Consider the following 15,151-nt stretch of genomic DNA (forward strand, 5'->3'; position numbering starts at 1 on the left):
ATTCCTGACACTAACATTTCTGTTTAATTCACTAATTCTTGTGTGAAAAACACCAGCCAGTTCACAGCACTTGTATACAAGGTGTGTGGTTTGACTTCAACATGAAAGCAGCTCCTTTTACAAAAAAGAACCAGGACTGCATAGCAGGTAAATGGTTAATGCTGAACAACACGCACATGAAACTTCATCAACTCCCTCACAAAAATTAGGATATTATTCATTATTATGGAGCCCTGTAATTCTAAAGTAAATCATGCCAAGATACTATCTTGCAGGTCTCTAGATCAGATATCATTGCTCAGAAAAAAAAAAAAAAAGCAAGCTTTCATGCACTTACCTTATCCTCCAGCCGGATCAGTCTGGCTCCTATACTGTAGTATCCTTTGTCTACCCCTTTTTCTAAAGAAAGATGAATAAAAATGGGACATTCATTAGGTGGAGAATAAATTCAAACTATGAATTATATCTATGGTATTCAAAGCAAAAAGAAAAAAAAAGCTGGTAATAGTAGAGTAGCATAAAATACATGAACATAACAAGAAAGAATGAAACAATTGAAAGAGAGCAGCTGGAGAGAAGGGAATTAGTTTGTCAGAATGACAAGATTGAGTTAGTCTAAAGGGCAATCTGGACCTTGGTAGAGGAGTCTGTGGACATGAAGGGGTGTAGATGGAGTCTGGAGTAACACTGTTTTGTTGTTTAACTATTTCAGTAGTTGGATGGAATGGGCAAGGTACCTGGACCCACCTGCAATTTTGAATATTACTGGCCTGAGCAAGGGAAACTTGCTATACATAAAGAAATCAGAATAGTTTTCAACTGGGGCTGCAGGTCTAGGAGGCAGCATATCCAGGGGTTCAAGAGCTGGAGTAGCAGAGAACCAACCAACCAACCAACCATCCATCCATCCATCCATCCATCCATCCATCCATCCATCCATCCATCCATCCATCCATCCATCCATCCATCCATCCATCCATTCTCTGCAAAGGAGTGACACTGGGAAAAGCTCTTGCATCCTCCTTTTCCCTCCTACTCTTTATGAGGCCTGTTTAGTAAAGCCCAGTTACACATTGCACTGCAAAGGGTGGGATTGGGAGCCAAGAGTGAAAACTGTGGAAAATGGGATCTATGCTTTCTGCTCACGGGATCTATTGCTAAGGAATGCCATAGTTTGGGGGTGTTATTGCACAGGCAATGAAGCACAAACCCATACATATTCTGAGCTCGGAAACAACATTCACAAGTTAAAACCCACAGTCCAATACTAAAATACCTGAGCAAGGCTGAGATATGAAGGAAGGTAGGCTGAGATATGAATTTACACTGTACCAGAGTTCACAGTGAGTGCCTGTGGTGTGCTCATCACATTCCTGGATTTCTCAGGGAGTCATACTTGCTTTATCATTTATATTTGCTATGGGATATGTTTAGCGATGATCTGTTTGCAGCAAAGTTCACCTCAAGGTAACTTGTGCTGCGCACACCACAACCCCAGAGGAAGACCAGCAAAAGCAGTGCTGGCAAGAGCACTTCGCGCTTTCCTTCTCCTCCTTTAAAAGGTCCTGCACCCTTGGCAGCTCTTTGCAGGCTTAGAAAAGAGAAGTGTTTCCCCAGAGAACCTGCAGGAGCAAATAAAGTCAGGAAAGAAAATGTGGGGCAGACAATAAGTGACACAGCTTGGCTCATACATGTGTACTATTCATCGCTCACAACCTCAGAAACTTCTTAAAATGTAAGTGGCTGAGGCTCAAGTTTATCTCTGTGTTCATCTCTGCCTAAAATGAAATAATTGGCTCTGCTGTCTACTTTCTAGTTAGTAAATCTGTAAACACATCTTTCAAAGTATATATCAGGAAAAAAAGCATGACTTTTAAGATTTCTAAATTGGGATGTGGTTTGAACAGCAGTGGGCAGAGAGTGTTTTTGTTTAGGTCTAATCCCAAAAACTCCCCCAAACCTGAAGAAATACTTCAAAAAGCTTTTTCTTTTTTTAAATAATAAAATAATAATTTCCTCACCAGCTCTAATTCCATCCTTCAGATAATCACCAAGACATCCCAAACCAAGTTAATAGTGTTTCTTATTTTAGTTATTCCTGAAAGCTGCGTGGAACAGGAAAGAAAACAGGGAGCAGATAAGCAGTAAGAAGCTGCATTGTGGCATGTGGCACTGCTCTAAGATGTGGAAATCAGAAGTGGAAGGAACGATGCACAAGGAGGGAGCTGTGTCTCATGCACCCCTGCGCTGGCACACAGGCTCTGAAAGACACAAAATGCTGTGGTCCTCCCTCGTTTTTTATCAGCCTCCATGGGGAACAGCATCCAGCCCTAATTTACAAACACTTCCTTCTAATAGAGACCATCTTTAAGAGCAAATGTGGTGTGTGCACAAAACACAGGGCTAAGGAGGGAGGGCGTAAGTTCAGATAAAGTCGCTCCAGTATGTGTGATGTCTATCTCATGTTTTTGTTTCTCTCTCAAGTCTTTTCTAGAGAGATGATTTCAGACTTCCTACATCATTAGATTGTTTGTTTTTTTCAGAGTTGCAAAGATTGCATGGTCAACTATAAATAAGAAATGTTTGAATTTCTCCAGTCTTCACTTTGTAATCCAAAATAGCTTCCTTTTAGAATTGAGTTTTTACTCTGTGTTGGGCTGCACTAAAACAGAGATCAGCTAAGCAGTCCTGTAACACTTATGGGAAAGGCACAGAGACAAAGGATGAAAGGAAGCACAATTATTTATAACTGGATGAAAATATATATGGGAAAATTTTATCTCAGAAATAAAAAAAATCAAAAACATCTTGCATCACATGGTTGGTATGATACAAACCCATTATTTCATATACTTAGATTTGACTCGAAGAAAATACTACTAAATAAGCAATAGGCATTCTAATTCAGGAGACTGAATATTTGTTAATACAGATTAATAATAATAATAACATATATTTATTAATATAGACATTTCTTCCCTGGAAGTCTTTGCCTTCCTGAGTATTCTACTTTCAAACAACACAATCCTATATTAATTTCCAAATATTTTCACAAATCTGGATCATCTATTTTACTAGTGAAGAACAAGATATGCCTCTTGCAAAAAGAAGAAACAAAACCAAAAAAACCCACAACAGAAAAAAAAAAACCCAAACCAACCCAACAAAAAACATCAAACACTTTTAGGTTTGCTTCACACCAGTTCAAGAGATGATAACTCTTTCACCAGATGGAAGCACATGATATAAATAACATAAACTGATATGAGCAGGAGGAAGAAAGCAAACCAAAGGAGGAATGGCACCTTAATTTTATTTTTTGACACAGTTAATGTGCTATATCTCATCAGAATATACCAAATTTAAAAGAAAATATTTTTTTTTTCCTTTGGTTAGGGAAAAGTATTTATGAGTACCTTTAGGACAGTGAATGAATTGGAGAGAGATGGTCTGAAAATGGTAAAAGCTGGAAACAACTCTGCTTTATAGAGCAAGAGTCCTTCCTTGATTTTTACACAGCTAGAGGGGAGCTAATTCAAAACTATTCAATTTTTTCTGAAAGCCATCAGCTTCTTTTAAGCAGAAAATGAGGAATTTGACTGGATATTCTGGATTGCCGAGGACACCTCAAACCTTTTGTCCCAGATTGCAAGGCAAGATGAATTCTATTTGCCAGCTGTTAGAGGTTTGGCAGTTGTCTTCTGTTATTGGGCAGTCTTTTCATTATCTCTTCCACAACCACTCCTCCCTCCAGGGAAACACCTGCTGATAACAGCTATTGAATGTCACTGCATGGCTGATAAGAATTACAGCATCCCATTGTGAGATGCTCCACCCAGAGGGAGGAGCCAAGCATTCACAACTGGATATAATCTGAGATCCTGGGACAGCAAGCCAGCTTCTCTACTGGATTCCCATAGGAAAAGCTGCCTCTTCCACTGGATCTTCAGAGGAAAACTCCACCCTTCCACAGAATCCCTGCTCCAACAGAACCACACCTGACACTGCAGGAGGGCTGCAGCCACAATTCCAGTTGCACTGCTACCAGCACCCTGACAAACAGAGTGGCAGGTCATATTCTGACTCTGTCAATATTGTTTTGTATTAGTGCATTATTTATTTTACCTTTTTATTTTCTTCCCTAATAAAGAACTGTTATTCCTGCTTCCATATTTTTGCCTGAGAGCCCCTTAATTTCAAATTGATAACAATTTGGAGGGAGAGGGTTTACATTCTCCATTTCAGGGGAGGCTCCTGCCTTCCTTAGCAGACACCTGTCTTTCCAAGCCAAGACACCTTTGTAAATGGTATCTCAGAAAGCAGAACATTCCCCCCAGGAGGCACTGCTGCCTTCTCTTGGCTACCTGGGTGCAAATGCAGCCTCCTGGATCTGTGTTTTTTCCAGCTCTGCCAAAGCTCCATGCAGGGATGCTTGTGATGAGCTTATGGTAAGATCTGGGTACTTGGGTTTGTAAACTGTGCATGCTGCTGAAAAAGGTCAGGATTGCCCCTTCACACCCAAAAAATAACAAATAACAAAGTTGCCTAAGTCATGGCAACTTATGGTTGGAGTCTCTTTTCTTGTCAGTCAGAGCCTTTTGCAGCTGAATGGCAGAAGAAATTAAAAAAATGTAAGGCATAGTCCTGGATCAGGCACTTGAGATTTCCTTTGGACAGCCTAAAAAGTAAACTGCCAAAATATTTTCATCTCCAGGAGGGGTGGGATAAATCAGTTCCTGCAGAAATATGGGTATCTCTAATTTCAAATATTAATTGACTTCAAAAAGATAAAATTTAAGCTGAGAATATTTATTATGCTTTAAAAGATACAGTGACCCAATTTCTTTTTAACAGATGGGAAGGAAAAAGTATCAGAAAGTTTAGGTGGCACTTAATGGGAAAAAAAAAAAGAGCAAACAATGGAACTGTCAAAATTTTGCAAGAAAGCCCTTTTCTTCAGGCATTCCCACCCGTGTCATGCAGAATCAGGAGGTTCAGATAAACTGCAGATAAACATCAGCTTTTTGTGTACTTTTCTGAACCCAAACACTGGATCTTTTGTTTTACCTTGGCATTATTCTTCACCTTTGCCCCTGAAAAGCTGTAGTAAGTCTCAAAAATTGCATTCAAAAGCAGTTAACTCCGTCGTGTGTAGCGAAGGTCAAGCATGACACACTTTATTTGTATCACTGTATGTGTTTACTTTGTTGATTCCATAAATTCAATTAATATGCTGTTTCCCTGTACATCAACACTTTCCATTATGTTTATTATGACAGGAATCTGTTTCATCTGACAAAACTGTGTCCCCTGGAACACTGGGACAGTCTTCCAATGAAACTCAGAGAAAGTCTTCTGAATGTACTCATAAAAGTAGAGTCCAGGCTCTTGGAAGATTGATTCATTATCTAAGTGTTTTTAATTGCACTCCTGCTTGAAGGAGTTTCAAGGAAAGGGAGGAGATGCCAAGACCAAAACAAGCAAAAAGGGAGAATTCTTCCCAATATGCACATATGAAGGTGGAATTATCAGAATTCTTTGTACAAAATATGGCAGATATTGTAAGTTTAAAGGGATAATTAGGCAAGTTCGTTGAGGACAAACCATTTTGGAGACTAAATACACTGTAATCTTGTCAGGAAACCTCTGATGTGCAATGGGCTGAAAGCTGACAGGAAGGCTGGAGGCTTTTTTTACACATTTCCCAAAGCACCTTGCTCTTGGCCCCGTTGGAGTCAGGACTGCTCTGACCCAGCATGGCTTTTATTCTCTTCTCGTATCCTTATCTTGTTTTAACACAGCTTTTAGTGCTTTTTTATCTTGGAGAAACTAACTTGAAAAATAACAATAATTGCTTCCAGTAAATTCAGATACTGGGTCCTTTATGACATCATTCACTTTTGAAAAGTAATAATACTATAGACAGGCTGCAATTGCTTTTATATCATATTATCAAAGTCCACAACAGAGACTTTTCAATAAAAAAACTGATCCAAACCCCACTGAGGTCACTGGAAAGATTCCCATTCATTTCAACGGGCTTGGAATCAGACCTTAAGATTCTTTGAATGGGAGTATAATAAAACAGGAAAAAAATAAAAGGAGCTGGAAAGAAAAATTCTTTTCATGTTTTTCTCCTTGGCAGTTTAATTTTCTTTGCATTGTCATTTCTTTTTTGCTTGTCATCAGTACAAAAATAACACAGTCTAGGGGAAACACCCATACTGTTAAAAAATGAGGATTTTAGCAATGCCTGGAAAAGTATGATATAAAAAATCCATGTTCAATGTAGAATAAGACATGCATTCTGAGGGAAACTCAGGGATAACCCTTTTTCTAAAGAAGGACAGTACAAAAGTCTGTTTTCACCACAAACAAACAAATACTGCACCCACTTTTCACTGTTCACCACTTGGAAAATCCTGGGAGTAAAGTTGGGTTGGATAACACCAGGAGTAATTGCAAATTAACTCTAGGTTTAATTCTGCACATCATTTCTCTGGAACCACTTATTTTTGGATTTGTGGAGGGATTAGATAAAATAACTGCTGGATCAAATAACTTCTGGTTTTGGTCTTGCAACCCCCTAACTGAGCTCACCACCTTCTGCATCCCTAACCACCATTCTACCTCTTCCAGTCAGTTCCTTGGTTCTTCAGATTCTTTCCAACCCTTGTCCAAAGCCACAGGCTCACCAAAGACCCTCCCAGTGGTTTCTATGACCCTTTTCACTCAAGATTTGGTGAGACCAAACTTCCTGAACATCTTCAGCTTCTTGAACCTCTCAGAACATAATTCTACAACAAGTTTCTAATTATTCACCTCCTCTGAAATCAGAAACTGCTTGATAAAAATGGCTTCTAACGCCCGTCATTTCAAGCACAAATTGCAGTTTCAGTTTGGTAATGCTATACTTGAAATAAAATAATACATTCTTGGAGGTAAGGGACGTTTTTCCATAAATTTAGCTTGCACATTGTGGAATGAAATCCCATGCATAAATATTTATAGAAGTATTCAAGCTGACAGACTCTTTTCCTGTGGTCCAAAACCAGCTACAGGGAAAAAGGATTGTACTACTGAGCCTTCTGCAGCAATCAGATGTTGAAAATGTGTTTTGAATGATATTCCTTGTTCTGATAATATTAACCACTGACAAGATGCCATGTTTTAGAGGCTCTGAAATTATTTTGCCCCACTGAGTTGCGCTCCAAGTCAGTTGTGGATATGGGACATGAGTTCAGGAAGGAAGAAACCTTTTTAAGTGGAATAAACATATATTGTAATCCCAGGTCCAGACCAAAAGACTATTTTTGTAGAAGGATTTCCCTCAGGATATTTCCATCTCATCATGTTCTAATACACATTTTAACATTTATTCTTAATTTCCATTTACTCCCCTACCACCTGAATAAAATGTATTTCTCTTTACACAGACATTCTAGGGCTTATTAACAGAATTACATTTATGTATGATTGCCTGCATTATAAATCCACATTACTGTAGCCAAAGGTATTTTCCCAAAGTTATGAAGAGAATAATTTTGCATAAAATGCAGTCACCATACCTGGGAGGAAAAGACCTGGCTTTCCCAAGGATTGATCCAACCTGAGAAGCAAACAGAAAATTACCAGCAGAGCAATTACCAAACAACTTAAACTCCGTTGCTAAGCACGGGAGCATAATTTACATGAGAATTTACAGTAGCTCTAAACCCAAACCAAAACAAGCAAAAACATGAGACTAGCATGACTTTCTGCACACACAGTCAGCAGTTTAGCTCTTCAAGAGTTTTTCCTCCAAAATCAAGCCATATTATTATTGCTATTTTCGTGAGTACTAATATTTCTCAGACTTTCAAGTCGTAACTAAAACATAGTTCTCCTGTGTCCTATGTAATCTAATAACAAAGACTATACAAACAGAATGACTTCTTAATAACATTTGCAACTATTCCTAGAGCCTCATGCAGGCGGATTTAATATCTGTATATGTTGACACAGTAGATTCCATTCAATAGGATTTTTTTTTCATTTAATTTGAGGGCCAGGGGAGTTCATTCTGGTGTCCCAGTCCACAGCATTAATTTGTAAAGAGAAAAGCACTTTGTGCTGAAACAGAAGAGAATAGTTTTGTGGCAAAATATTTCAGCTCAAACCCCAAACTTGGAGAAAGCATGTGCATGGAGGAATGTGGGTAGGGAAATGTTCCAGATAGTGCAGCACAAGCGAAACAGATTTCTTTCAGTTGTGGAGAACCACAGAGTGGAAACAGAAAGGTAAATCATTATTTGAAAAGTTTTCCTTTTCTAAGAAGAGGACAGAAAAGCTTGGATCACACTATAAACTTCACAGCATGCACCTTCATTTCTTTTAATTCCACTTGGAGAAAAAGGAGAGGAGAATAAAGGGTAATTGTAAACTTGGTCATAAAAAGGGTTAAAAATGGCTCCAAGTTAAATCCTCCAGATATTGTGCTCCCTGTTGTGCTTGCAATTTTGGACAATTACTGTTCATTAAGAACACATCTCTCCTAAAGCCAGCTGGCACTAGAGGAATCAGATATTTCATGAGGTAGACAGGGCCTACCTCCTTTGAAGTTCCTTTATGCGAACCATCATGTTGAGGTGTCCTTGGGAGTACTGCTCAATCACGTCACGGACGTCGTACGGCTTCCGAGCTTGCTGGGAAAGGAGGCAGGCAGCGAGTTGAAAGGTGAGCATTGGCCAAACTGGATTTCTACTTCAGACAGGCCTTCATTTTATTTTTTTATCTGCCCATTTGCCTGCCATTTTGCAACAGTTGTTGTAATGAATAAAAAAAAAAAAAGAAACGCAGCCGTTGTGGGAGTGAATATTTGTTGTGGAGACGGAGCCAAATGATTCCCATTACTGTCAGTTAGAGTCATGTCTTCATGTTACTCCATACTGAGCAAAATATTAGCCCTTCACAGTGTATTTGGGAAAGACAAACCCAAGATGGATAATTTATCTGGGACTCCCATGTGCAGTATCTCCTGGCTCATTCCAAAGCCATGTGTTAATCATAATGTCAGGGGACTGAACCCCAGGGATTGGCCCAATTCAGAGCACTTGGACCCAGAATCAAACATCTCTGAAGACCAGAGATGTCTGGTGACAGAAATATTGCTGCTTGAGGAACAGGGAAGACAGATGCTCTGCATAAGTCAGGAGACTGCCGCACATGCGTTTTGTTTGTCATCCTTTGTCTTTTATGATCCCTTTGAGATCAGAAAAAAAGGTGCAATTAAAATAAAAAAGGACACATAAAAAATTGCATGAGAGTGAAAACACTCCCACCTGCCCAGCTATATTCCCATCCTAGTGAGAATCCAGGTGCTTCTGCCAAGCTCTGGTTTCTTGCTGCAACTACTGTGGCCAAATTTCAAAACAAGTCTGGAGAATTTGCAGAAAGTGATGTGGTTATGAAGAGTGCAGCACGGTGAAATTTTAGCAAGTAAAATCTATGTGTGTGGGGAGGTATCAATGCAAATCATGGCCTGTTGGAAAGACCAGCATTTTGAGAACCCTTATGGGAAATGTGGGGCAAAATGTCTCCCTTTTTGGCTCTGACTCAAGAAAAGAAGGGGGGGAGAAAAAAAGCAAAGGTAAACTGCAAATCTAGTAATTGAAAATTACTGAAAACAGCTCATTAGTCATCTTGTTGTCTGTTTGCACTCTGTCACAGCCTCAGCCAGAGCCATTAGCATGCACCACTGCACACATGCATTGAACACCTACAGTATGTGCTGGAGTCATGCTTGGAAGGCTGCCACACAATCCTAGAAATTTCAAATGAAAGCATGGAACTGGAATGGAAACGAATCCTGTGAAGTGGATGAAGAAGCAAGAGCTCTTCGTGACAAAATGCCTTCCCTGCACACAGCACTTACCTGCACCAATACTTTCAGAAGAGTTGTGGCTTTAAAGGTGTGTGTGTGTGTGCATTTGAGTGCATTTGGGAGCAGAAGCTTTGTGGGGGAGAGAGGTTTCAGCTTTCAGCTTATCGTTCGGTTTTTGGTCGGGTGTTTTTTCTCCCCCTTCCCCAGCTCCACATTTTGCAGACGCTGACACATCACTATTTCTGGCCAGAAAAGCAGCCTATTGTCTTCACCCCGAGAAGCAATGCCAGTATCACTCTTTAGATGGACTAGGGGGGGTGCCTGGAGAGCATTTTGGCTAAATCCTGTGTCCTTTCCTTTAAACACTCTCTATTTAAACACCATGCATGGCACAGAGCCTGGATGTGCTGGGGAGCCTTTCCCTCCCCTCTCCCCAACGAGCTACTATGTGCATAATTAATTCTACTCATTCCCAGTGAAATTTCTTTTCCCCCTCAAAAGAAGTCCTCTGACAGTTATCCCTTTTACCAAACCATCAGCTCCTACAGTTGCAAAGTGCTGCAATCTGCCTGAGTCCTCTCTGAAGCTGAGTAAAAAAATCCCTCCAGCTTTCACCACTTTCTCCTCCTCTTTTTCCATAAAGATTTAGATCTGGGCATCTTATGTCCTGCCAAACTTTGGCACAATCCCCTGTCATGTTTTTATTAGGAAATGCTGGAATGATACAGCTGAAGCCAGGAGGTAACAGGCTTCCAGAGAAGTGTGGTAAATGCAGCACTTGAACAACTCCTTTGACTTTCATTCTGTTCATAATCCCAAATCCTGGCCATTTCAGCTCAATATTCCACATTCAGCATGCAAAACTAAATAATATTACCCAACTTTGAACTACCAAAATCTAATTAGCATGGGGAGTTCTATAAATTCTTCTTCATGGCCCCAAGAAAGGAAGGAACAAAAGATTATTCCTTCTTCTTCTTCTACCCTGTCACTGACTCACAGAATTCTCTCCATAAATTGATGAAATTCAGTTTTTAAGGTTTGGCAGGACTGCCACTAGCTGACAGCTCCAGAAAATTAGACCTGTAGTGGTTTGAAATATCCACTTTATAAAGTTTATAAACTATCCAGTTTATAAACTCATTTATAAACTGATTTTAATTTACAGAACTAGTGTCCCTATTTTCTTCTTATTTTCTTTCTTCTTTTTTTTTTTTTTTTATTTCCCATAGTGTTTATCTCTCTGGTATGTTTACAATATAATCCTGCTCTCCTGTTTTTTGCTGAGTTTAACAAACTGACTTCTCCTAGTCTTCTTTCAAAAGGTAGGGTTATCTGAAGATACATGTTTGCATGGGATTGGGAAATATATAAAATGTTCTATCTGCCCCAGTTTAGAGTCTTTTGAATGCTGGGACTTTATCTCAGGCTTCTATCCTCTATACTTCTATGCATTTAAGTGCTCAGCTCTAATCAAACTTCCCTGAAATGTAGTTTTTTTGATTTATTTTCTTAAAACCTCTTCAAAAGGACTATGAAAGGCCATTAACTTGCAGAGCATCCTCTTGAACAAAAAAAAGCCTGAACCTTGAGATGGAAATAATGAGGGCTTTGAAAATCAGTCCAGAAGTTAATTTTTCATTTCCATGGCATTTCCAGCCCATGGATGATGAGAATGATGATCTCAGGATCACATCCCAAATAAGATTTATCATAAAAAATCTCACTAAACAGGCAAAATGAAACTGTATTTTTCAATGCAGCACATTCAGTTTGAGCACTTTGTAACCTGATTGAGAAAATTAACTGAACACTTTACAAAGACAGCAAATTGCCAGACAGTAGATGCTCCACAGTTTTATAAGACATGGCCTATGAGGTCCCTTTCTGGGAAATAAATTTGGAAATGTGAGTCACACCTGGGAAGGCAACTTTGCACCCACAGTACTCGTCAGTGAAGCCTATTGATCTGTCAGCCATACACAGCACAGGACTGAACATTCCCTAATTGATCAGATGATTGATAACATTCTTGTTATGATCAGTATTTTTGCAGACACCCTGACAGAGGTTTTTTTATCCCAACACCAGTGTTTTCTTCACTTCTGCTAGTGGATGGGTAAGTATTGGTCAGTTAAACAAGCAGAAGGCCAAAAAAATGCACAGTAAAAAAAGACAAGTAAAAATAATGGTGCTGACTTCTCAAAGTCAGAGGTTTGTAGCATACTACATCCATGGATCACTGATGTTAAAAAATCCACAAAAGGTGGCCCAAGAACCCCAAAAACACCTTTGACTTGTTACAACCACCTTCACCAAGCCAAGTCCCTTCTGAGAGCGCCTTTGGTGTCCTGCGAGCTCACGAGATGCACTTGGGATTAATCCTGCTGCTTACCTGAAATTTCCTTCTGGCCACAAAATACTGCATCCTCCTGATGACTTTCACAGCTGTTCTGTGTGCTTCAGTCAGTCTGCCAAGGAACACAAACACAGACAGACATCAGCTGGAGGGGGGCAGGAGGGAGGAAAAATGTCTCAATGCAAGATGTTGACTCCGAGCACCGAAATGTACAACTGTGTTTTATCTTTACAATGCAAAACTGCAGTGTAGCAAGCTGTGAGTGTGTGGATGCTTTGTTCTGCTGCTTTGCCTTCCTGCAAATTGTGGTTCTAAGCATTCAAAACTGATAAGTGAGACAATGAAAGCAGGTGTACAAAGATAATACATGTGGAAGGGATTAGACAGGATTACTGTCAATGCACACAACTGGCATCAGTTTGAAGAATATTAAATGTTTTTAGAACCATGACTGCATTCCTTATTTTGCATTTACTGAGTGCTTGCCCATGAGCTCTGTTGCACAGAAATTAAGTCCTTCAAAAATTACTTTGAAGGAGAGAAAAATCAAAGTGTCCTAAAAAAAAGTAAATAAAAATGAACACAACACATCCTCTCAGCACATGTGTGTGTGTGTCTGTACTGGTATCCAAACACAGAATTAGACATTTTATAACTCAGCTGGATCACTTCACCTAAAATATCCTGCATTTGCAGAACATTAATTGTGCCACTTGGCAGGCAATTAATTACCACACCTCCTCTTTATGGTGAATTTTGGCAGGGTAGAGAGAAAGCAGAAACATGGTAATTATAATATTTTCCTGAAGGACTGACTTCTGCCCCATGGACTCCTTTATTCATTCAAAACAAGTGAACTAAAGAAAACAAAATTTTCTTTCCAAGGAAGTTGTATTGTTGGGAAATCTATGTTTTATATGGACATCATCCTTGACATGTGATGATAATCCCAGAAAAGCTTTCCAGCAAGAATCTCCTGAAAACACAATCTGCTGCTTATTCCCAATGTGTCTGGCTGGGGAAAAGGAAGTATTGGCTTGACCACCTACTTGGGTGCCACAGTTTAGAGACAAAGTCTTTAAAAAGTGGAAAGGTTACAGTGGGTTATTTCAAATTGAGGGAAATAAAAGTTAAACAAGCAGGGACTGTGTTGTAAGAATTAGCATACTAATTCATTTTTATAATTATTCTTTGGGGAAAACAGTGCTTATCCTAGAATATGCTGAGCTGGAAGGGATCCATCAGGATCACTGAGTCCAACTCCTGGTACCCCAATAATCCCACCCTGTGCCTTAGAGCTTCTGACTGGGTGAAGATGCCATAGCCACAGGCTTTTAAAATAAGTTTTCAGTAGCTTTTCCTTGCTCTTTCCACTTCCAAGTCCCAGAATAACATTAAATACATGCATAAATAGCTGTCTGTCCTGCCTATATGCCCATATTTCATTTATCTGTGTATATCCATGCAGATGTCCACATAAATACACTCACACATGCAAACACACAGGAGACAAAGCAGGGTGAGCATGACTGAAGAACTACCTTTGTTGCACACTATCAGCAGCACTGCTGAGGAGAATCTTTACATTTGTGCAAGCCCATCAAGGGGATTTCAGGAGTGCCACTGACGAGCTAGCAGCAGTTTAGCCTGCAGGACCTTTATTATGGTGGAAAAAAAGCTCTCAGCTTGACATGCAGGGCTCCAGCTGAGCTCCTGTGACTGCTGACTAGAACAGAGATGACATTCTGCTTGCAAATGGCACAGAATTGATAGAGAAATCTTTGTCAGCCCCTACAACTATTTTTTTTTTAATAACCACAAAAGAATCACAGTTTAAGGTTTAGGGGTTAGCCTACCTCCCTTGTGTAGCAGTTAAGATAAAAACTTGAAATTATCCCCTAGAAATAAATGATGTGAAATTTCATATGTATACTTGGGGTTTTTTTTATTAGGCTAATCCATATGAGATGGTTCAGGCACTGTTTAAACAGGCTTAAATAGACAAGTTTAAAGAAGTTAGAGATGGAACCAAACCAAGGCAGTAATTTCATCCTAATTCCCCCCTTCAGCACAAATCAGGGCTACAGAACTTTTTCCATTGTGTTATCAAACCGAAGTTTTCAAAACAATGAGACCGAACTCTTGGGACTTGATGCACAGCTGAACAGGCCTCATTTTTAGAGAGAAAAGTAATTTATTTGTCAAAGACAGCTAAGAAGGTCACCCAACTATCATTCCAGAGCACTCGATATCATCGTGTTCCAATTGGCAAAACTCACACCAGTCTCATTGGGAGAAAATTCTGAAATAGAAGTGACTGCTCAGATTTGATGGTCACAGAAATGTGTGAAACCTGACTTTGATGGAAAAATAGCATTAAAAGGTCCAAATCCATCAACTGAGACATTTGGATAAGTCATCTTAAGTGCCCCAATAAATCCCCAGGGAGCACAGCAGCTCCAGATGAGATAAATTCCTGCTCTGTACAGTAATCAGAACTATCCTCCTGATGGGAGGTTGGGGCAGTGTGGCCGTGATCCTAAACATTTTTTTGAGATTTTAGCTGATTTTCATAGGTTTCTGACCACTAATGCCCATAATGGATAATTACAACTACTACTGACCAGTTTACATTTGTCCTCGAATGCAGCCCAACATATCTACCCAGCTAAACCTTGTCTTTTATCCCAAACCCCTGGATTGGGGAAAACTCTTTCAGGCTTGAAGGTGGGTCATGTGCCAAAACTCTTTCAGGCTTGAAGGTTTCTGTCATGTGCCAGAAACACCCACCAGGAGAGAACAAATGGTCAGAGATGCTCAGGGCCCTGCTTTGGCAGGGCTCAGCAGGAGCACAGCACCACTTGCAGCAAATCTCCCAGGTATTTTAGGATAAGCAGCTGATGAAACAACAGCCTGAGGGGGGTGTGACT

The 15,151-nt window shown here is 39.8% G+C and overlaps 1 protein-coding gene across 1 annotated transcript in view; it reads right to left on the minus strand.

The window, feature by feature from the left end:
- The window catches only part of LOC102038559 (potassium voltage-gated channel subfamily KQT member 1-like), a 410,492-nt gene that overhangs the window by 171,984 nt on the left and 223,357 nt on the right, over window positions 1-15,151 (minus strand). The window contains exons 12-15 of the mRNA XM_005421085.2: window positions 12,258-12,333; window positions 8,590-8,684; window positions 7,569-7,609; window positions 338-399 (exon numbers count right to left, since the gene is read on the minus strand). Coding sequence (XP_005421142.1) covers window positions 338-399; window positions 7,569-7,609; window positions 8,590-8,684; window positions 12,258-12,333 — 274 coding nt within the window. The remainder of the gene's footprint in view (window positions 1-337; window positions 400-7,568; window positions 7,610-8,589; window positions 8,685-12,257; window positions 12,334-15,151) is intronic.

This window comes from Geospiza fortis, unplaced genomic scaffold (assembly GCF_000277835.1).
Source record: "Geospiza fortis unplaced genomic scaffold, GeoFor_1.0 scaffold10, whole genome shotgun sequence".
NCBI classification, from domain to species: Eukaryota; Metazoa; Chordata; class Aves; order Passeriformes; family Thraupidae; genus Geospiza; species Geospiza fortis.